Source organism: Sturnira hondurensis, unplaced genomic scaffold (assembly GCF_014824575.4).
Source record: "Sturnira hondurensis isolate 20B ecotype Veracruz unplaced genomic scaffold, ASM1482457v3 Scaffold0016284, whole genome shotgun sequence".
Classification (NCBI taxonomy): Eukaryota; Metazoa; Chordata; class Mammalia; order Chiroptera; family Phyllostomidae; genus Sturnira; species Sturnira hondurensis.
The window spans coordinates 119,132-141,053 of record NW_028088915.1 but is presented as its reverse complement, the minus strand read 5'-3'; the positions used below and the strand labels follow the sequence as shown (position 1 = coordinate 141,053).

Sequence of the window (21,922 nt, the reverse complement as noted above, 5' to 3'; positions counted from 1 at the left end):
ATTGGGCTAGAGCCTTGGCTTGTAGTTTTTTTTGCCCCCCAATAGAAAGGATGGGGTTGCATGCAGATGGTAGACACCTAATAAATGGTAGTGTTTATTGTTTGTACTATTGAACCACGACATTCACATCTTTGACAAATCTTGCGTGGTTATCATACATCCAGCATTTAGAAAAGTCAGTTTCCCTTACTGCAAAACCAAGAGAGGTTGAGTAAGACTGGGCATTCAAGGTCAGCTTATTCGCTTTGTATCCTGGGATGTAAGATTCAGGGACAAAGAGCAGCAGGCCACAGGCCTCCGACCTCAGACCGCAGCCATGCCTGGTCGATGTTTGTGTGATCTGCTCCTCTGCTTCAGGGCCCTGGAGAGGCTTGGTTTGTCTCCCTGAAATTTACTTCTTATTTGTTCTCACTGGTTTGGTCCAAGTCCCAGGGCACTGGTGAGCTCCTGCTGGCCTGGTTACCCCACGACTCTCCCCACAACAGTTGCATAGGCTGTAACTATTCAGTGTGACAGTGGGGAATTGTAACCCAGCCCACTGTTCCTTTGACATTGTTTTGGCAAGTGCTGACTCTGACTAACATGTAGCTTATAGGTAAACAGCATGTTTGTATAAAAAATTCTAGGAGTTAACTTCAGAAGATACAGACTCTGACTTTCAGTCACCCTAGCTCTGGGATACTTGCTGATCTTCAGCAAAACCGGGATGATGCACATCAGAGCATCACTTGACCAGTCTGGAGCTCCTTATCGGAATGGACTGTGCTTCTTCGCACATAGAAAACTTTTCAACCCCTCCCCTGGATCTCTTTGTTCTGCTTTCGCTCTCCCTCCTTATAAAAATCTCTGCCTGCACTGAGAAGTCAAGATAAGCTTTGGGCCAGCTTCTCAGGTGGCCAGCACTTGAATAAACCTCTTTCTTTTTCATCAGCACATGTTTCATGAGTTTGGCTTTGGTTTCGGCAGGCGGCCAGGCATTCAGTCAGTTATATTAGGACTTGCATTAGTTATCTATTGCTGCATAAAAATGTGTAAAAACACTGTGGCTTAAAACAATAACAAACATGCATGATGTCACCACTTCTCTGGGAGCAGCTTAGCTAGTAGTCCTGGGTTAGCATCTTTCATGAAGCTGCTGTCAAGAAGTCAGAAGGCTCTACCTGGGGAAGGTGGGTCTGCTTCTCCAGGGGCTGCCGCACAGGTGGGCAAGCTGGTGCTGGCTGTGGCAGGGGGCTCAGCTCCTCCTCCCCTGAACCTCTCCACGGGCCAGCTTGAGTGTTCTTACAACATGGCATCTTCCTCCAGAGTGAGTGGCTGAAGGCAGAGCAAGGCAGAGAAGGAAGTCACAAATTGTCTCATCCATCTTACTCTATTGGAAAGCAAGTTGCTGAGCATTGCTGGGTCAGTGTCTTCCCTCAGGTGCTCTGATTTCAGAGCCTCCCAGAATCAATGGAAAGTTTTGCATGCTTTGAACATGTACCATTAAGCAGGCAGATGCCAACCACTGCACTTATTTGCCAGTTACTGCAACAAAGCAACTCAGTGGAAAATTCTTGGGACCATCAGCTCTGGAGAACTTGGCTGTAAACTAGACCAGCAGAGAATGATAGAAATTGTTTCCATTTGTGGAAAAGATTGCTTCATACTTCTTGCCTGTAGGCAAACAGTTTTGCGGTTTTAGGGACCCCTCCCCAATTGCTGTCAGGCGGGGGTGTGCAGGAGTATGTATTTATATGCCTGTGTGTCACTTTCCTTTGTTTTGGAAAAGTATGTTTGCCACTGGGACCAGCAGGCAGACACAGGTCTAAGAGAACAAGTGTGACTCACAGGCCTGCCTGTGCCGGCAAGTCTAGAGGCTGTATTGAGTTTTCAGCTACATCTGCCACCCCGTAAAATGTGCTGTACCTTTGATGCTCTGGAAAAGCCATACACTAGCTATTTACTACATGTGTAGTCCTGTGGTCAGCTTCACTGTCTTAAATGACACATTCCTTTGGGGCAGAGACTCTGCTAAGCTGTCTCTCCTGTCCTGGGCATAGACGTGGCATGTGGATGTCTGAAACATGACAGAAGCCAGGGGAAGAAAGTGGGGCTGCAGCTCCGCTCTATGCCTAGTTCTCCGATATCTACAGTGAGGACCCTGGGGTACCTCCTGCCCTTTGTCATTTCCCCCTTTTTTTCACCACCATCCCTTGAGACTTGTTCCATCCCCTCCCCCTGTCCCCACAGGTTCCATGTGTCTCTGGATAGTTGGGTGGAGGAGAGCTGTGGGCTGAGCTCATACCTGGAAATCACCCAAGATGGAGAGAACCTATGTGGGCCCAGGGGGTGGGGGTGTGTTGGGGGCTGGAGTGGATTCTGCCAAGAGAGGACAGATAAAGTCTATGCCTGATGGTTGGCAAAGGTGAGTGATGTCAGATAACAGACACTTTTCCAGCCCTGCAGCAGCTTCCAGGAGTGGAAGAAGGCCTGATGCCAACTTTTCAAGTCATTTTCAACAGTTATAGTTTAAACTACAGAGAATGGGCCTGGAGGGGAAAGAAAAACCCCACCAAAGGGGTGCAGTCTGATCCTTCATGATCTCATCACTCAACCCCGCTGGGCTAGGGGGAGGGCTGGAGCTGCAGCCCTGGGCCTACTTCTGGGTGGTAGGGGATAGGGCCCCTGCTTCTGACTCCCACCACGCTTCCCTCTTCTACCAGCAGGCGTAGGAGAAAAGAGATGTAAAGGCAGTCGGCCTTGGTTGGTCAACCCCAAGTTAGTTGAAAACAGAGTCCAGTTAGTCTCAGACTCAGCTGGGAAGGACAAAAACACGGGGGTGGGTGGGTGCTGCTGTCCACACTGTGATGTAGGATGACCTGTCACTCTTTTCCCCCTACTCCCACTTGCTTTGTCCTCACTTGTGAAGTGTGGGTCCTAGTTACATTTATGCCTTCGATTCTGATTCTTTGGGAGTTGGAGGTGCAGTCTGCTCTGGCCAGCTGGGCCCAGGGTTAGACTCTGACCTCTATATGCACGATTTCTCTCGTGAAGCTACAGTCTGAGAGTAGGGGCTGTGGCCCAGACACCCAGACAGGCTCAGGTCACCACGCTAAGCGTTTACATTCAATGTCTGTCTGTAGAATGTGCACAGTATTATTTCAGTTTTGATCTCTAGATATGAATGATGTGTACTCCTAATGCTGCATTTTTTTTCTGGGTTTGGGTAATTTTTTTTTAAGCAGACTTTATTTTTTGGAGCATCTTTAGATTCACAGCTAAATTAGGTGGACAGTACAGAATTCCTATATTCTCCCAACAGCACCCCCCGACACATAACTTTGCCTATTATCAATATCCCAACCCAGATAGTACATTTGTTATCACTGATGAACCTACACTGACATCAGGATCACCCAAAGTCCGTAGTGGACATTAGGGGTCACTCTTGGTGTTACACATTCTGTTGGATGAATATCTAATGACCTGTACCCACTACTACAGCCTCCCACACAGTAGATTCACTGCCCCGAAAGTCCTGTGCTCCATCTATTCATCCTTCCCCACCCCAAACTCCTGATGATCACTGATCTTTTTACTGTTTCTGTCATTTTACCTCTCCCAGAATATCACAGAGTTGGAATTGTATAATGTGTAGCCTTTTCAAATCTTTTTTCACTTAATGTGCATTTAGGTTTCCTCCATGTCTTTTCACGGCTTGCTGGTTCATTTCTTTTTAGCGCTGAATAATAGTCCATTGTCAGGATGAACCACAGCCTATCCACTCACCAAAGACATCTTGATTCCTTCCAAGTTTTAGCAATTACGCATAAAGCTGTGGGTTTTTGAATGCACGTTTTCTAAGTAAAGATTGGAGTATAACAGCTGGATCATATGTTTGTGATTGGGTAAGGAACCGCCAAAATGTCTTCCAAATGGCTGCCCCATTATGCCTTCTCCCGGCAACGAATCAGTTTTTGTTGCTCCACATCCTCACCAGCATTTGATGTTTTGGATTTCAACATTCTAATGAGCGTGTAGTGCTATCTCATTGTTGCTTCAGTTTGCAATTCCTTAACAACAGGTGATGTGGACCACCTTTCCATGCTTAATTTGCCATCTGTGTATCTTCTCTGGTGAGTGTCCAGGTCTTTTGCCCATTTTAAAATTGGCTTGTTCTTTTTCTTATTATTAAGACTTCTCTTTGTATATTTTAGGTAATAGTGCTTTATCAGATATGTTTTTTTTACAAATGTTTTTCTCCTAGTCTGTGGAGTTGGGGTTTGAATGTCTTCTCATTCTCTTCAGGTAATTGTAATTTTCTGAATTTAGCAAATACTTCATAATGTAAATGCATGATTTTTCGCTAAATGTAAACTTTTAGCATAAAAACTTAAAGCTGTTTCACTGACATTTTACCATGGCCTGATTTTTATGTTAGAAAGATCACTGGCCGCCAGATGGAGGGTGGAGTGAACAGTGGTGAGAGCAGAGTGTGGGGGCCGGTTGGGAGGTTGTTGCTGTTCTTCACACCAGAGCTACTGCAGCGAACACTAACTTGGAACAATGAAAGTGCTGGGCAGTGGTAGGATTCTACACATATCGTGGACATGGCTTATCGATGGAGTTGTCATGGAGTAAGAAGAATCAGATTAGATGGTCATGTCATTTACTGAGATGTGAAATTTAGGGAAGGGCAGGGTTGGAATTGAACAAGCAATAGTTCTCTTGGTCATGTCGAATGTGACATGCAGATTTCCAAGTGGGTATGTCAGACAGACAGGCTGCTGGGTAGTGAGTCTGGAGCTCAGGAACAGGTGCGAACTGAAGACGTAAATTTGGTGGTTGTTGGGTGTTGGTGATGTTCGAATCATGGGGATAGGTCAGATTGTCCAGCAGCATAAAAAAATAGGTCTGGGGACCGAGAGCTAGGGTTTCCAACTTCAGAGATCTGGAAGAGAAGAGTCCAAAGGAGAGAAGATGCTAGGAAGGTAGAACAAAGAGAAATGTATCGGCATAGGAGTTGGAGGAGTGAGGCATGATGGGTTTAGTCAACTTCTTAGAGGAAGCTGAAGAGTCATGGTGCAGAATGAGCTGGGCCTACTGGGCCATGGTGTACGCTCGAGATGCTTGGGGCCAGGGGGAAGGACAGACAAAATCTCCCACCAGACACCTCTGAATGATGGTAGCCTGGGGTGGGGTTGGGAAGATCTTGGGGTGACAAGCATACTTGGTTTAAAAGCTAGAATACAGGACTGGTATATAACAGCCTATCATCTCAGCTTTGCCACAGCTGCACAATCTTGATCAAGTCACTTGATGTTTTATTTCAGATGCCTTGGATGGTAAGGAGGGGATCGGACTAAATGCTGAGGGCTTAATAAAGCTGAACTATCTCTGCTTGCCCTGCTCAGTGGAGGGAAGTACAAACCTTTTCTCTTGCCCCCAGTAGCAGCTATGGAGGAATCTGAGTTCTATGGAGGGTTATTGGAATTCTTTAAATGTAGCTAATTAGGTCTTATTTTCTGGTCTACTCAACAGTACAAACACTATGAGATATTCCTTTCTTAAGAGGCAGGAATGCGGAAATTCTCAGGGTTGGGTTACATGGAGTTCCTTCATGGGGTGAACTGGAAACATACTTTTCTCAACACCTCACTGATACAGTTCTGATTCCAAAAGGGGAACACTAGAGGGAGAGACACGGGGGAAAAGTAGAGGAGGGAAGGGCCATGTGCACTACACTAGAGTCCAGATTAGTCTAACACCGCTGTGCCAAGGTGTCAGGAAAAGAATACAAATGCTGAATTTAGGCAAAAGGTTTGAATTTCTGGGAGTCAGTAGACAGCAAAGGCAGCTGTCTGATCATCATTCTGACTGTACTTTGTAAAGTGAAGGCTGGGAGGCTGGAGGGGCTTAAGAGGTTGAAGAGTTGGAAACTCACTAAATACTTGCAATTCCTTAAGTTCTTTTCCTTTTTTAGTGAAAAATTTCAAAACATATACAAAAAGATATGCAAAGACTATAATGAATTCTCAGTACTCTCATCCAGCTTCAGTAATTCTTAGCTTATGGCCAATCTTATTTCATTTTTAGCTCCAACCATTTTCTTGCCCTGTAATTTTGAAGGAAATCCTAGATATCACACAATTTTATCAATAAATATTTCAGAATTTGTCTCTAAAGGGACTGTAATCAGAGTACTATTGAATACCCAGTCAATACTGAATATTTCCAATTGTATTATTAAAACAGTCTGTTTGATTTAGGATCAAATTAAGTCCTCCTTGCAATTGTTTGATATGTCTCTTAAGTCATAGTCAGAAACCCGAGATACCTAAATTAAAATCTGAAATTAATCAAATTCACCAGGATGCTTTGCTGTATCAGCCTTACTGTCATAACCACAAACTGGCCAGATATTCAGCTGTCTTTAATCCAATCATCATTTCTGATTATACTGTGCCCTAAATGTATAATAAAATGCACAAAATAACCTCAACCGAATCTTTCTCTTATTCGTCAATGAAGTACAAAGGTTTAAGTATGTGTAATTTTTTAAAACTTTTGTGAGGTCTGCCATTACTTCCTTTATCACACCAACATATTTTGGCAAATGTCCCCCAATATCCACCACCAGCCAAGAAATCTTTAAGGGTGATTATGTGTGTGCTTTTTTTTTAATTGTATAATTCATTTATACAGAGAAATCATTTGGATTGATCTATTTACAGTATTTTTCAAATTTCCCCTCCACACAATAGTCAACACTTGCTCAATTTGATCACCATCATTGACTTGCCACAACACAGAGCTTTTAGTATCCCCTTTCAGACGAGGGTCTCGTTTGACCAGGTACACTTCACACTGTAAAAGATTAATCAGTTTTTTTCCTCTTATGAATAAATCTACCACAACTGACCTGATATTGTCAAAATTCCAACATATTTTGTTGTCTTTTCAAATCCATTATTTGCAGGCATTGTAAACCAAAGTGAATAAAGGTCACTTCCCCCAAGCCTTCTACGACTTACTACATACCCTCAAGTTTACCTTTTACTCTCTGCTTTCACATTCTGGCATAACCAGACATTTCTTCCTGTAAGACAAAGCTACTCTCTTTTTCCCTCTTTTTTTTTGTACAAAAAAAAACAAAAAACAAAAACAAAACACAAAAAACCCCAAACTTATTACCAGTCAACTGCCTTCTCTCTTGCTCTTCAAGTAGCACTAAAACTTTCAACAAAATCCTTAAGGTGGTTTTCTTTCAGTAGTCCAAAATATGCTGAGTCAGTTCATGTGTGTTCATTACTGAGATGCACTACACTTTAAAAATGGTAATTTCCTTAATTGGCTCAAAAACAGTATGGCTTGGTTTCACTTGGTAAAGTTAATACGATTTAAAATATATATATTTATATATATACACTCAAACACACACATTTTTTAATCAAGGAAGAAAAATATTTTAAAGACATGCCAATTTGAAAGGCATCAAAGTAAAAAAATAAAAGCAAACACTAAAAACTACAATAAAAAATTAAATAACTGGCAGTAAAATGAATGAAAAATGAGGAATGTGTAATAAAAACAAACTAATATAAAGCATTCCAGTTGATAAAATGGGAAACTTATAAAGTTTCATGGTTTGTTTTCCAAGGAACTTTTGTTTCAATGTACATTCTGATACGTTACATGTATTCCATGTAAATTTTAGGTGCCACGGTTAAGATTTCAAATTTTGCATACAAAATTTATCAAAGAAACACGAGTAAAATTCCAGTCTTTGCAAAATTTTAAGTTTTGGCAAATAAGGTAAATCTCACAATTGGTTGGTATTGAAAAGTCATAATGAAGAGAAATGAAGAGAAAACCCATTTCATAAATATTTCATTTGATTGAAAATACCAGACTTGAATGTTCTAAATCATCTGAGAAAATATCTGAAGAAATAAAAAAGGATTGCAATTTAACAGCAATCTGTATATATATATTTAGCTGCCTTTAAAAAAATAGAAAAAAAAAGGAACAACAACCAAACCAACAAAAAACATCGAAAATGTTAAAACTGGTATTAAGTAACCCTGCAATGCTTCCATGCTCACATTACAAGAAAAAAACAAACTGTACACATTTATAAATAAAGTTTCTCCACCAGTTATACCAAAGTTTCTTTCCGTTTGCCACTGAACTGGGTTTTGTCCCTTGCTTTTCGGAAGCCACACTGTGTTCGCTGCGCTCTGATACTCTTCGTGTTGTCTGCTGTGAGCACTGGGGAGCCACATTCTGAAGCATCTCCATCAACTTCAACCTGTGTGACACTGGACACCGTGGATGCTCTTCTCTGGGCGCTGATGTTCACAGCAGAGGGGTTGTTCTCCTCGCACTCCTCATGGAGCTCTGGCAAACCCTGCGGCTCGGCTGAACTGGTGGCCTGCTGGAAAGGGGCAATAGCGGCACGAATGCAGTTGAACCACTGCTGCTTGTGGAACACATCATTTGCTTGTAGAGTGTGTGACTGGCCTGGAGCGGGATCTTGGAAGCGAACTCTGAAAATATTTTTAGCTAGAGAAACAAACAAACAAAAACAGACTTCAAAAAGTTTACTCTAGATAAAGTGGTCATACCATCTTAGTAAGAGTACTGGTTATTTATAAAACATGCAAATCAATTAGTCAGAAACATGGAAAAAGCCCATACATGACTTAACAAATACACATGCTGGTGTTAGAGCAGAGAAGCAATTTACAACTCAGCGAGTGTAATAGTTTGCATAGGGCAATGGAATCCATTTCATTTTTAATTTCTTTTGTGTAGAAACAGAATTCTTAAAGATTAAAACTAAATTTATTTAGGTTCTGAGTGTGTTCTTAAACTGTTTTAAAGCTAGTATTGTTACCTTTATCTGAGTTGCTGAAAGCCCCTCGAAAGGACCCTCCCATTCTCACATCTCCATCCTGCAGATCTTCCAAGACCAGCTCCTGCACTGGGATTGGCTGCCGGTACACCTGGTAAGAGTGACGCTCGTTTCGTGTAACAGGCCGGGTCAACACCAAGATGTCTTGAAACAGGAAAATGTAAAGTTTCTGGAGAAATGGGAGACCAATGCTTACTAAGCATGGAACTTTGTGACTGTAGGTGATTGAAATCCATTGTTAAAATAACTTGATCTGACATTAACTTCACATTAATTTACTCAGATACCCTTAGAAATGACCCCATAAAGATGAGGATTTCAACGCTGTGCATGTTCTACTTGGAGAGCTTTACTAATCTCAGACTATATAAAACTTTTTTTTAAATTGGTACATTTTAAAAAACATGAGATTAAGTAGCCCCTGAGTAAACGCTATTCCCCACAAAGACCTGATCACCAGCAGTAACATGACCGGAAATGCCAGTACTGTATACCAGTTTTCTAACCGAGGATTTAAAAATGCAAGCTGGTAAAAATGTTAATGGTTCCGTTCTGTTACACACAAACTTAAACCTTTTAAACCAATTAGGCCTTACGACAGAAATCAGAGATGTCAGATTTCAATTTTTCCCAAAAAGGACCTAAACTTGCAAATTCAGCTTCTGAAAAATACTTAATGAAACAAAAGCACTATCCATGCTTATATATAGCTCTGGAAGGTACTGTTGTAATGATTTTAAAAACAAGTTTGTTTTCATTCAATCTGCTGCAGGGATTTGTTTAGTAGTGCTAAATATGACTCCCGTCACTATAAAGTAAATTCCACAAAATTGTTTTGAATATTCTTTTTTATCAAACATTATGAATCTAATAATTTATTTAGAAAGGAATCCCTAATAAAACAAATTGATGACTTATGATTCCAAAGTAAAAAATAAAGTATTACTGATTTTTCGCCAAGGCATTTAAGTCATTCTGTAATGACAGAAACCATACATTTGCTTTATCAAAACTGGTAACCAAGTAGCCTTCTTTCATTATGTAATGAATTTATTTTATAAATCTGCTTTAGAATTTATGTGGAAAATTTAAATAGGGTGGGAAAGAGAAGTAACAGCTCACTTCACATCAGCATTCAAATGTACTCACATGTCCATTTTTGTTCTTCAGTTCCCCATGGCAAAGCAATACTCTGCTTGCTTCAATTCTAGGATCCTTTTGCTTTTCATCCAGATACTCTAGTTTGTCAATGTAATACTGGCATTCTGATTCACCCTTCTTCAAGTTGATATCGGAGAGAACGCCTTGTATTATCAGTATCTAAAAATTATCAAAACATTGATAGAGCACTTTTAGCCTATTAACTCATTCCCCTGTAGGACTACAAATCTCATTAAAATGACAGAACTTTAAAGCTTTATTAAAGGAACTCTAGAAATCAATAAATTCAGTCTTTTCTTTCTATAGATGAAGGAACAGCCTCAGCCAAATTGGGTGATTTGACCAAAGTCACATAGCTAGCTAGTGAAAGGTATCAGAGTCCAGTCTTATGATTAAAATATAAGATGTGTTATATCTCTTTATGCCTAGTGTACAGTGCACTAACATACTGGGTCCTTAAAAAAACAGAACACTTCCCTATGTTGATTTAATATGCATTAAATTTGAGAGTCATCATTGTAAACCTTTCTAAGGGAAGCTAATATATAAATATGCAAAAACATAGGAATCATGTATTTGACTACTTACAGCTTCTTCCAGAAGCTGAACATCAAGGTGGTCTTTTGGAGTGTGTCTAAGAATTTCCTTTAATAGTAAAGGGTATTTGACCAGGCGACTCCGAGGAATATCTAGGAAGCTCCAAAGATCTAGTTTTCGACTGAAGGGAGACTCAAGACATCGCTGGAGAAAGTCTTGGACCCTTGGATCTTGTTTCTTTTGATCAAGAAGAGCTTTGGCTGCCAGCTGGTTACTGCAGTAGCCTTTGTAGGCATTCAAGCCTGGCAGCTACAGAGTAAGAAGAGAAAGAAAAGAGGATGGTAAATTTCTGTTAGGATTTGGTTCATCAGTAAGCCTGTGAACACGAAACGCAAAATCTACAGCTATTCTTGAAAATTTCAACAAGCTGTGGAAATTTTCCTGTAGGTAATATTGGGGGTGGAATGGTGTTCTGACTGATATCAAAACGCCCTACTCCAATTTCCCTAATTTGGCTAAATCCAGCCAAAGACTCATGACTTCCACTTTCCTTAATCTCAGCTAGATGCTGGTCCTTTGTACTCCTAGGACATCTGCACGTTCCTCTGCCACATTTGTCACCAATCCAGGGACTGTTTATATACTTGATTACTCTCTCACTAATTGTAAATGTAGAAACTGTCTTTCATCACTGAATCTCCAATGATCCCTCCCAGAACAGTGCCTACCATCAGAATGAAACAGATAATTAATGGCATATGCTGTGGGGATTCTGTCCAAGGAGGAACATATTTTTATTTAAAAAAACTGTATCACTCATAAAGTACTTTTAAAAATAGACTATAACTTTTTATAGCTACATAATTTGTTTCAGTTTCAATGACTTGTTTATCTATTTTTAGAATTCAGTCCCTGGATCAAATCAATCTGATATTCATAAAAAATGACAACTATGGCATACCTGTAAAAAACTACCCAAAGCAAACAACTTGCTACATACCCAGTTCACAAGAATGTGACCAATCTGCTCTACTGTTCCATCAGGTTTGGTTGCTTCTCCTAATCTTGCCAACAAATCTGAAGTGTAAAAGGGTAGAAATACCAATAATAGGTTTATTTTAAAAATAATTTAACATTAAATTAGCAGTTTAGATTTAAAATTACTTCAGCTATTAATGAAAATTAAATTGCAAATTTTACCTTCATGCAGAGGTATATAAGCATCCAAATCACCAAATATTTGTGTTAGCTCCTCTTCTGACATAATAGACAACTTTAACATAGGGTCATGGTAGGCCTATCAGAGGGGAAGAAATATGTCACACACGGAGATCAAGCAAATAAAACACAATGAGAGATCTGTCCTTGAATGACTCACTATATAAAAGCTAGCGTGGATTCTATTTGTTACCCATAAAAAGAAATTAAATTATATGTTAATGCCCAAATAAACTCTCTCTTATTGGTATTCATATTTGAGGGGGTATGTCTAATAAATCATCTAAAAAATATTCACGCCGATAAATATTTTCTACTTCTTTTAAAGACAAGAAAACTATCTTTTACAACTTATGAAGTATAATTTTTAAAAATTAGGGTGTATGATAAGAAAGTTATTTACTGACCTTTCTTGCAAGCTTGAGATCCTCAATTAAATCCTGTTCACCCCGGGACATTTCATATATTGCCTAAAAAAACACCCCAACCCCCCACCAAACATCATAGGTCATTTCTTCCTTTGAGAAAGGAAAACTATATACAATTGATATTTACCATTATTTAACTGATGTTTTGAACAGTACTTTTTAAAGTGACTCAGTTTGCAGCCTGTAATTCATAATGGCGTCTCAAAAGAGGCTGCCGTGTTTCATCATGTTGCCCTCTCCTTAAGAGCTGTTAAGTTGGATGACCACTGTCCATCAAAAGTGCTGCTCAGCATGTATTATTAATTATTGCTTGAATACAAAAATGCAGGTTGATTTTTGTCACAGGTATTAATTTGCTATTCTTCTCATAAAACATAGGTTTAAAAAACAGAGACTATTTTTAAATATGGTCTTGCTATCGAAAGCCAGCATACCTCCTGCCGTTTGATTTCTTTGGCAGTTAAAGACTCCTTCATACTGACATCTAACATTTCTGACCACAGCACGCTACTTCTCCTTTTGGAAGGTGCTGGAACTGTTGATCTGCTTGATAGCTTCTGGGCAGAAGCTGGAGATCTGTTGTCACCACGAAGGGTAAACGACTTAAAAGAAAAAGAAAGAAAGAAGTGAATAAAAGAGAAAAGATTTGGAAGATACAATAATTCTTCCTTTTTCTTAAAAAAATAGAAAAACAAATTAAAAACAAAACTCTGAGAATTTCTCAATGCATAAAACAATCATTTATGCAAGCTGCAATGTATTATTTTAAAGTATTTATCAGCCAAAATTACTTTTTGTATCTTATATCCAAAACTATGCTTTGATGTGATACAAACTAATATAATGATGTTATATAAATGTTCTAGTAACTATATTTATCACCAGCATATTCCAAAAAGAAAACTTACATTTAAGTATAATAGTGTAAACTTGTTTGTACAACTTAGAGAAAAATACAAATCTTAGGCTTCTATAAAATGTCCCCTTTACTACATCACTCACTACCCATCTCCTCCACTGACCTGTAGTGTTTGACCAAAACGTCTGACTGCTCCATTTCTTACAGGAGAGATTAAATTTGCCAAGGATGTGACCCGAGCTAGAGGTCGAACTCTTTTATTGCTTGGTTCCTGTGAAACAAGTACAGATTATGTAAAAATACTAAGAACACTAATGAGTAGCAGTCATTTATTAAAAATATAAATGATATGAGGAAGGCCAGTCAAGTATCTGAATTACCACTGAGACCACTAACAAATACCATCAAACAGAAGGAAACTAATATTAAAATACAGATATTAGATTCTAAAATCCTATAAAACTTTTTTAATACAAAGATTATCTTTTTAAAAAATCACATTATTAGGACAAATTTCAAACATATACAAAAGTGTGGACTAGCATAATGAATCATGCGCTTAATTACTTAGCTTCACAGTTTTTGGTTGAACAGTTTGTTTCATGTTGGCCCCTTACATAATGAAATATTTTAAAGCAAATCCCAGACTTTATATCAGTTCATTCTTAAATAATTCATTTAGAGAACAGCTTTTAAATGAACATGTCTGACACTGAAATAGGTTGACTAATGGCAGTCAGGTCTGTCACAGGAAGTAAGTGTTCAGGCAGGGATAGTGGTTAGGAGAGCATTCAGGCTCTGGAACCAGACTGACAGCCCAAATCCTAGTTCTAGCACTTGTTAGGTAACACCCTGGGCCTCGGTTTTCTCATTTCTAAAATGCGGTTAGTATTAGAACTTCTCTTTTAAAGTTGTTGTGAAGATTAAATAAGATGTTTAAAGGGCTCAGAACAGTGCTTGGAACATACTAAGTTTTAGCTATTACTAATATTTTTTTTCTTGGAAATATTTCCACTTATTTAAATGTTGGGATATGTAAATAATTAGATCTTTCCTCATACATTCAATTTATTAACTTTAAGGAAGAAATATACACATTCAGGAGAAATAGTTATTTTTCTACATGTATTATTTAAAAAATAGTAACAGTATTGCAAATACTTCGTTTATTCAAGGACCTTGCAAGTTTATAAAATGCATTATTCTAATTTTACTGCTAGGAAAACGGAGGCACAGCATCTAGGTGACTTGTACAGCTATTGAAATAAAGAAAGTCAAATCATAAAACAGGTCTATCCTTCAGAATGTCTATGAAATATAATTATTTGTTTGTATTTGATGCCTTTGACAATTGTGGCATACTTGACAAAATAATTCTGATGAGAATTCAGAAAGACATATAATTAAAAAATTCTATTAAAATTACCACTTAAAACTAAAAACTATGATTTAAAATTGACAGATGAAATATGTTTGTTCTAAAAATTCTTTGATATGACTAAAGTCATATAAAAAAGTAAAAGCTGTGGATATTGAGTAAAAATAATCCCCTTAGAGTAATTTAAGAATAAAGTGGCAGAGTTAAAATTCTCTGGGAAGAAATTTTAAATGGTTCAAAAAGTCAGAGAAGCAATTAGACTTATCAAAGCTACTAAAAGTACACATACACATCAAAAAGGAAGGACACCTACTAAAGGAAGGAGACTGTAGATAATTAATTCAGGCCTTTGAGGGGCTTAAGAGGTGGAACTATAGAACTGCCCCCCACCCCCGCCACAATAATTAACTCCAAAGTAAAACTGTGAATATAAAGCCACTAATGTGCAAATGCTAAATGAACTGAAATAGAAACTTTCAAGATATATAATAAAGTGACACATTGTGTGGCAATGACATGTGTGAACGCTTATACAATATACATCTGTGCGAGACTGCAGTGACACATGCATGGGCAGAAGGTCCACCATAAGGCATTCCTTTCTATTTAGTAAAGATAGTACAAAGAGTCTTCTGTTTGAATGGAGATATAATTACCTCACAAAGTAAGATATGCCAATGGTAACTAGAAACAAAGCAGTTGTCAGTTCTGTTCTACTTCTTGGAGAGAGGTTAGTTAATTCCTCTCCCTTGTTTAAAAACATAACAAATGTAACTTCCTAGTAAATCCCAAAATATTTAATTTCAATTTAAAAGTCTATGGAAAGGTACTAGGTACTATTCCCAGTGAATTTGAAAGGAATAGTTAGCTTAGCCAAGAGAAAAATATTTGATATCTACTTTGTTATATAATTCAAATTAATGATACAAGTTCTTTATAGAATATTTTAATCAAAACTACAGAATTCAGATTTAGATAATTAAATGTAAATATGTCTACAGCACCTTTCTGAACTACTATGGATCTGTTTGTGCAGTCTTTTTAGGGTGGCAGGATATCATGTTAAGCAGTATTTGGTGGTTCAGTATGTTCCCCAGTCCTTCAGAAACTCCCCTATAATCAATCTCACTTCTTCACAAAGGACATGTTAGTTGTAAGAATTTATCTAATCTCTTGAAAAATAATTAAATAAAAAAATTGGAAAAAAGACATTTAAGCCATTAGAGGACATTTAGGTAAATAAAAAGTCAATTTTAAAACTTTAAAGCAAAATAAACATAAAATTTGAAAAGGTTAAAAAAAAAGAATTTATCTAATCTCAAATGTCTTGGTAAGAGTGCCTAGCTAGTTCAGTTAGAGCATGAGACTTAAAATGTCATGGTAAGAAAGTATGGTATTAAATCAGGAAACGTGTGTGGGGGCAGTGGGGGACACCTTTGCACATTTCACACATACTTTTGAGCATCCAACAGTAACTTTCCTGCCTCGCTAAAAGGACATGTAGGACATGTTAAAAGTATTTGGTAGACACAACACAAACATTTAGCATGTATATTTCAAAAGTATGAAAAACCGTAATGAATAATTTAAAAAGTGTGATTGAAATGTGAAGATGGAATACTAAACTATGGTTCACTACTAATTTCAGAATACATCTACTATTTGAAAAGTATAATGCAGAAAAAATTGTGGAAAAGTGATATGGATTGATCAGACATTCGTAAGTTACCCATAGGGTTGGGACAAAAATACATCTTTTAAAATACAGGTTAACATTTGGCCCATGTGAGCTATAACCAGAAGTATTTTTTCTTCAGAGGTTCAGACGAACCCTTTTAATGATCTTGGTTTGGTTATTAAGAGCCTAAACATGTGTACTGTAGCAACACAAACATTGACGACAAAGTTTTTTGAGAACTGGTATGAAAACTACTCCTACCCTCCACATACACAGAATGCAGGTACAGTGTTTGGAGGAGATGAAGGAAGAGGGGGGCAAGGGTCTACCTATCTTACCACCACCCAAAATAATGCTTATGTAATGGTTTTGTTGCTGTGGTTGTTTATTTTTATTTGGAATGCTGTTAACAATCCTATTATAAATACAAGAAGCTTCAAGAACAGTATAGATAGTAAAACTATACAGTTTCCCCAAACACAATCTGAAAATCTACAGGAACAAAGAACACCAAGGAGTTTTGTACATTTAAGGAACTTTCTATCATAGGCAACCTTTCACCAGGGTAAAAGTTCACTTAGATGGGAGAAAAAAAAACACTCGACACCCTCTAACATAAATTTATGTTGTTTATTTAAGTTCGCTTTTAACCAGACTATCTAGTTTAGCTGGGCAATCACATGTATTTCTGTGGGGAATCTACTCGGGACTGAGTTTTTAAACAATTTATTTATGTTACTAATCCATCTGAAGTTAGACTTTATGCCTTATTTTCTGAATATCTATAAACAGAAAATTGTTAAGATCAATTTAAGTCTTTTACTGGGATATACCTTGCACATAATAGCAACCACATGGAAAACTTCTGTTGTGAACTCAGTTTTTATTATAAAAAGGTTTCTTCTATTAATGGTGTCACATAAGAAGATTTATTTCAGGAGGGTCTCTTCAATAGTCAACCAAATCAAGACCACTTAAATTAAAACAGAATGTGTCTGGGTTTATTAGTTTGGGTTACTGGATAAATAATTTTCTCCTCTATCTGGCAAGAACTTTTTTTTAAGGCTGTGTGGCCAGCACCAAAAACCTGACAATATTCCTGGTGTTTTTAATCTCTGGAATAAAGGTACGGCAGAAACATGGCTAGTACTTGACACCAAACAAAAAGACTAGTTCTTCATGGCCCAAAAGGTGATCTGTTTCAGTATTTACACTGATGACCATCTATGCCTTACTCTAATCAATGGAAATGCTTAGATATTTTGAGAAAACTAAAACATAAAAACAAAACCCAAAACCAAACAAAGAGGAAAACAAAACCAAAGCTAAATTAAACCACATCAAATGAAAGCAAACCTCCCAAACATGGCAGCTATTTTAACTAGCAAAATGTTTATATATGTATGATACACAGCTCTACTGAAGTATACAACAATTTGCACATATTTAAAATATATAATTAATAAATTTTGATATATGTATATAGCTACAAAACCATCATCACAATCAAGATAAGTGTATGCAGTTAATGGAAAACAGGAACACTATTATATAAATTGTTGCATGCAGTATAAATGGTATACTCATATAATATTAAATCAACTGTCAAAATTAAATAAAATGGCATAAAAATCATAACTTATTTTGATAAATGTTCATAAAGATTTTTTAAAACCACAATGACTTCAGACAAAGCAAGGAGGGTGGCAGTAGCTAAATATTCATTGGTTGAAATATTTTAACATATATTTTTTCTTGAAGAAAAAAAGCCACGCACAATGAACTACTTAGATATGAAAAGAAAAAGAAAAATTAGCACAAGGTCAGATAGCATTTTAGTTGCAATTTATTCATAGCATTAACTGGCAGGGGAGTCTTACTTCATAAAGCAGTTCCTAAGACTAGGTAATACAAATGCAAGTTTTAAAAAGTAGTAACTGAATTAAGCATCAGAAATGTGACCAATTTAACCAAATTGAATAGTGTAACATTTAAAATATTTTTCTTTTTGTATACAGTCTGTGTACACTCATGCTATGCTATGTATAAACTAACTATACCATAGTTCCTAAACTTATACCAAAGTTCCTAGACACATTTCAAACTTGCATATAAATTAGTCACACATTTTAAAACTCAGTAAAATAAAAGTTTAACATTATACTGTTTATAAATTGTTAAAAATCTTAAGTTTCTGTAGAGTTACAAAATATCCCTTTGGCTTAATCTTTTTCTAAAAGTCTTACCTCTGGTTCTCTGAAGGACTGATTATTCACATCTAGGACTCGTATAGTCCTTTTAATAGGTAGAAGACCTCCAATCTCATCATGCGCCACCATGCTTCACCAAGTATCCCTTAAAATCTTTAGAATTAATCCACATCCAAGTCAGCCCCTATAACCAAGCACGACACAGGCACACAGACTTCTTCTGAGGGCTCAGCCACCCTTGGCAGCCATTTGCCCATGCCTCTTCCTTGTGGTGGAGCTAACTGCCTCTGGGAGCGGCAGTGAAAAAGCACACAGACCTCAAGGCTCTGTGGGCGGGGCCAACTTCGGACCAGGCTCCAGTGGGCGGACACCTAATGTAATGTACACGTGACTCCAGCTAACTGACAGCTAGGCACACCTAGGCTTCTCAGTTTTTGCTGTGCAAGAGAAAGCTCTTTAGAGGTTTGGAATATCTGGGGTAAGACCAGAAGGGAAAAGGAAACTGGGTAAATGTAAAGCTTTTCCTGATTTAAAATCATTCCCTAAGGGAAATTAATTGCTTATCTAGGTTACCTACTTTAGTACTTAGCCACAGGGAGGAATACCTTTTCTATAAAATCCTATTACCTAGGAATAAATTTAGTATGGACCACTCGACAACTTTAAGAAAATCATAATTCAGAGTTAAATAAGCGAATATACTAAAGAAAATCCTAATTATCCAGGGGCCTTGCCTTTGTTTTACACGAGTACCAGTATATACACAATTCTAAAGTTATCTAAGTCTTCAGAAACTGGTTCCCACCATTTTTTTCTTAAGACTGTTCCCACCATTTTTTCTTAAGTACAACAGACACACTTCAGGTCACTCTGTTTCTAAAGTAAATGCAAAGTATAATTGGGCTACCTCAGAGTTTAAAGTTCAGTATTTCTTAGACTTGAAGGCAGTTACTTTTTCTGTTTTAAAATTTTGATATCTGTGTAACAGAAGTTTTGTAACAAATACATAAAAGGTGACTTCTGTTCTAAAAATGTATAACATAGTCCTTCTCTATTCTGTATTAACCTTGATATAGTCCTAACGGGGTAAAAAGAAATCTTCACAAGTCTTGCATTTTACAGCTGAAGAACTGAGGTTCACAGAGGTGAAATGACCTGCTCAAGGTCTCTAAATTTCTAGTCTAAACCCTTTCCCCTATGAAAAAACACTACTTCTGTTGGTTTGGTAGGCCTGCTATGAAGCAGATTTTCTTCTTTAATATATAAAGTACTGTATTATATTTTGAAAGGTATGATTTTTATCCTAACTGTATATACTACTATTTATAATATAATGTTGGTAATCTGCAAAAACATTTCTATTCCTAGGATTTATTAGGAACAGAAAAATATACCATGTAGAAGGCACTATTCTAGATATTGAGGGTGATACAAAAAATAGGTTTCATATTTGCTCCTAAAGTGCTAATAGATCATTGTGTAAAGGTAGGTCACATGAAAAGACAGCCAGTATAAGACAGCTTTTGAAAATTCCAAAATAAGCTATATAGCTTGTAAGTGCTACAGGAGTTCAGAAGCAGAAGCCACTTCTGGTAGTTTTCTGAGCTGAGATGAGGGAAGACACTAGGGAAGAGGCTTTGAGATGTTATTTCATGCCTTGAAGGCCATGTTATGTTTTTCATAGGTTTGGGCAAGGGAAAAGTGCAAGCCTTTCTCAAAGGTGTGAACTTAATGTGAGGTCACAGGCTGTTGGTAAAGACAGAGGAGCAGAGGATTTTATTGAGCAGATGCAAGTGATAAATGAAAGTTATGTTGTAAGGTGGTGTTCAAGATGATTTTTAAAATGACTGAAAATACAATGCAAAAGTCACAGTCGGACATCAAGAACTCTGTGTAAGGTAGGGAAAGAATATACATGCAAAAGACAACCTATGGGAGAAGTCAAAGATGCCTATGATTTATTTTCAAGTTAGGAGGGGTAAATGGTAATGTAAATAAAGAAATATAGGGATGGACTCACATGAACAAGTATAAAGGACACATGGACAATAACTAAGGGTGGGGGGCGGAAATGGGAGGGAGGCGGGGAGCATGGGGTGGGGGGTGGGCAGGGTTGGGAATATAAGACAGAAAGCTGTACTTGAACAAGAATTAAATAAAACAATTATTAAAAAAAGAAAGAAATATAGAGAAATTAAGCTTTGAAAGAAAATTCTGAGTTTCATTTCAGATGAATCTGAGATGGTGGAAGAACATGCAAATGAAAATACTGAGCTAGTACTTGAAAATGCTTGGCAAGGACTTGGACTATGCCAGAGGGTAGATTAAGACTGGGAACACAGATACACAGATCTGAGTTAAGCTTTGGGAGTGAATGAAATGCCTGGGAGAGAACATCTGGATGAAAAGAACAGAGGTCCAAGGATTTAACTTTGGAGAAATGCTAAGGGAAAAAGAATTTTGCAAAAGGAACAGTCAGAAGGAAAGAAACAAAGCAAGATGCCAAGGGGAGAAAAAATGTTAGTTACAGCAAAAAGGCTAAGAAGGATAAGATTCATGGATTTAGTAATTTTAAGTTTAATGGGGACCCTCAAATACATAACCAATTTTATGCCACTAATTCAGTGGAATAAATACCCAAGATTACAGAGCATGTAGAACAAATAGTGGCACAGACTATTTATAATGACAAATAATCTATAAAAAACAATTTACTAAGGTTTGCAGGACAATGTTATTTCTTGTAGGAAGAGGCAACACTACCCTTCTATAAACGCCACTGTGTTCTGTATTGGTGTTAAACAATTTGTCTTTCTGCTTTGATTTTTATGCTTCATAAAGTAATGGTGATTGGTTATATCTCATCATCTATCCTTTATTACTTGGTCACACATGGGCAATGTGATGTGGTTTGCCATAAAAGTGCTTGACTGTTTGTAGAAGAGAGTTCTATACAGTATTACAGTGGAACCACCTTGGAAATCATGGAATCCAATTCCCTGATTTTACAGGTAAGAACAATGATCTTACCAGTAAGATCTAAACCACAGGTGGCAAACACAAGGTCTGGGGGCTGAATCTGACCCTCCACCTTGTGTTATCTGGCCTGGCACCTTGTTTCTACCCGGCAGCAGGGCTGAGCTCCTTGCTCCTAGTCAAGGGGTAGTCACATTTACACACTCCTAAAATTACATTCAGCCCTTTGAAGGCAACCTCGAGGCTGATGTGGCCCCCAGTGAAAATGAGTTTGACACCCCTGGCCTAAACTCTCAGAGGTAGTAAGAGAGTGGACTAGAACCCAGTAGTCTGGTTCAGTTAATCAGTTAAAAAATTGTGCAAGCAAGGCCAACACTTTATGACCACTTAGGTTCATAAGGGAATAAACAGCTACGTAAAATGAGAAGAACGAAGCTTCTAGGGCATTCTCATGGGTCTCTTACCCGATGTCTTTTTCCAAACTATGTTTTTCTATTCAGTTCTGAGACGGGTAAGGTCAGTGAGAGGAAGGGATATCTCTCACTGAGGACACACAAAGTAAAGATAGAAGTCTTTAAAAA

At 37.7% G+C, this 21,922-nt stretch overlaps 1 protein-coding gene across 2 annotated transcripts in view; it reads right to left on the bottom strand.

Moving 5' to 3' along the window:
• Positions 1–7,543: 7,543 nt before the first annotated feature.
• The window catches only part of NET1 (neuroepithelial cell transforming 1), a 50,179-nt gene continuing 35,800 nt past the window's right edge, over positions 7,544–21,922 (bottom strand). The window contains exons 1-10 of one of the 2 annotated variants that reach the window (XM_037065895.1): positions 18,402–18,671; positions 13,263–13,370; positions 12,675–12,842; positions 12,220–12,282; positions 11,795–11,891; positions 11,595–11,671; positions 10,646–10,903; positions 10,046–10,216; positions 8,879–9,065; positions 7,544–8,544 (exon numbers count right to left, since the gene is read on the bottom strand). In XM_037065895.1, coding sequence (XP_036921790.1) covers positions 8,138–8,544; positions 8,879–9,065; positions 10,046–10,216; positions 10,646–10,903; positions 11,595–11,671; positions 11,795–11,891; positions 12,220–12,282; positions 12,675–12,842; positions 13,263–13,370; positions 18,402–18,494 — 1,629 coding nt within the window. In that variant the 5' untranslated portion in view covers positions 18,495–18,671 and the 3' untranslated portion in view covers positions 7,544–8,137. Of the gene's footprint in view, positions 8,545–8,878; positions 9,066–10,045; positions 10,217–10,645; positions 10,904–11,594; positions 11,672–11,794; positions 11,892–12,219; positions 12,283–12,674; positions 12,843–13,262; positions 13,371–18,401; positions 18,672–21,922 lie in introns of those variants that run through there. The other variant, XM_037065893.1, reaches the window with a different exon arrangement.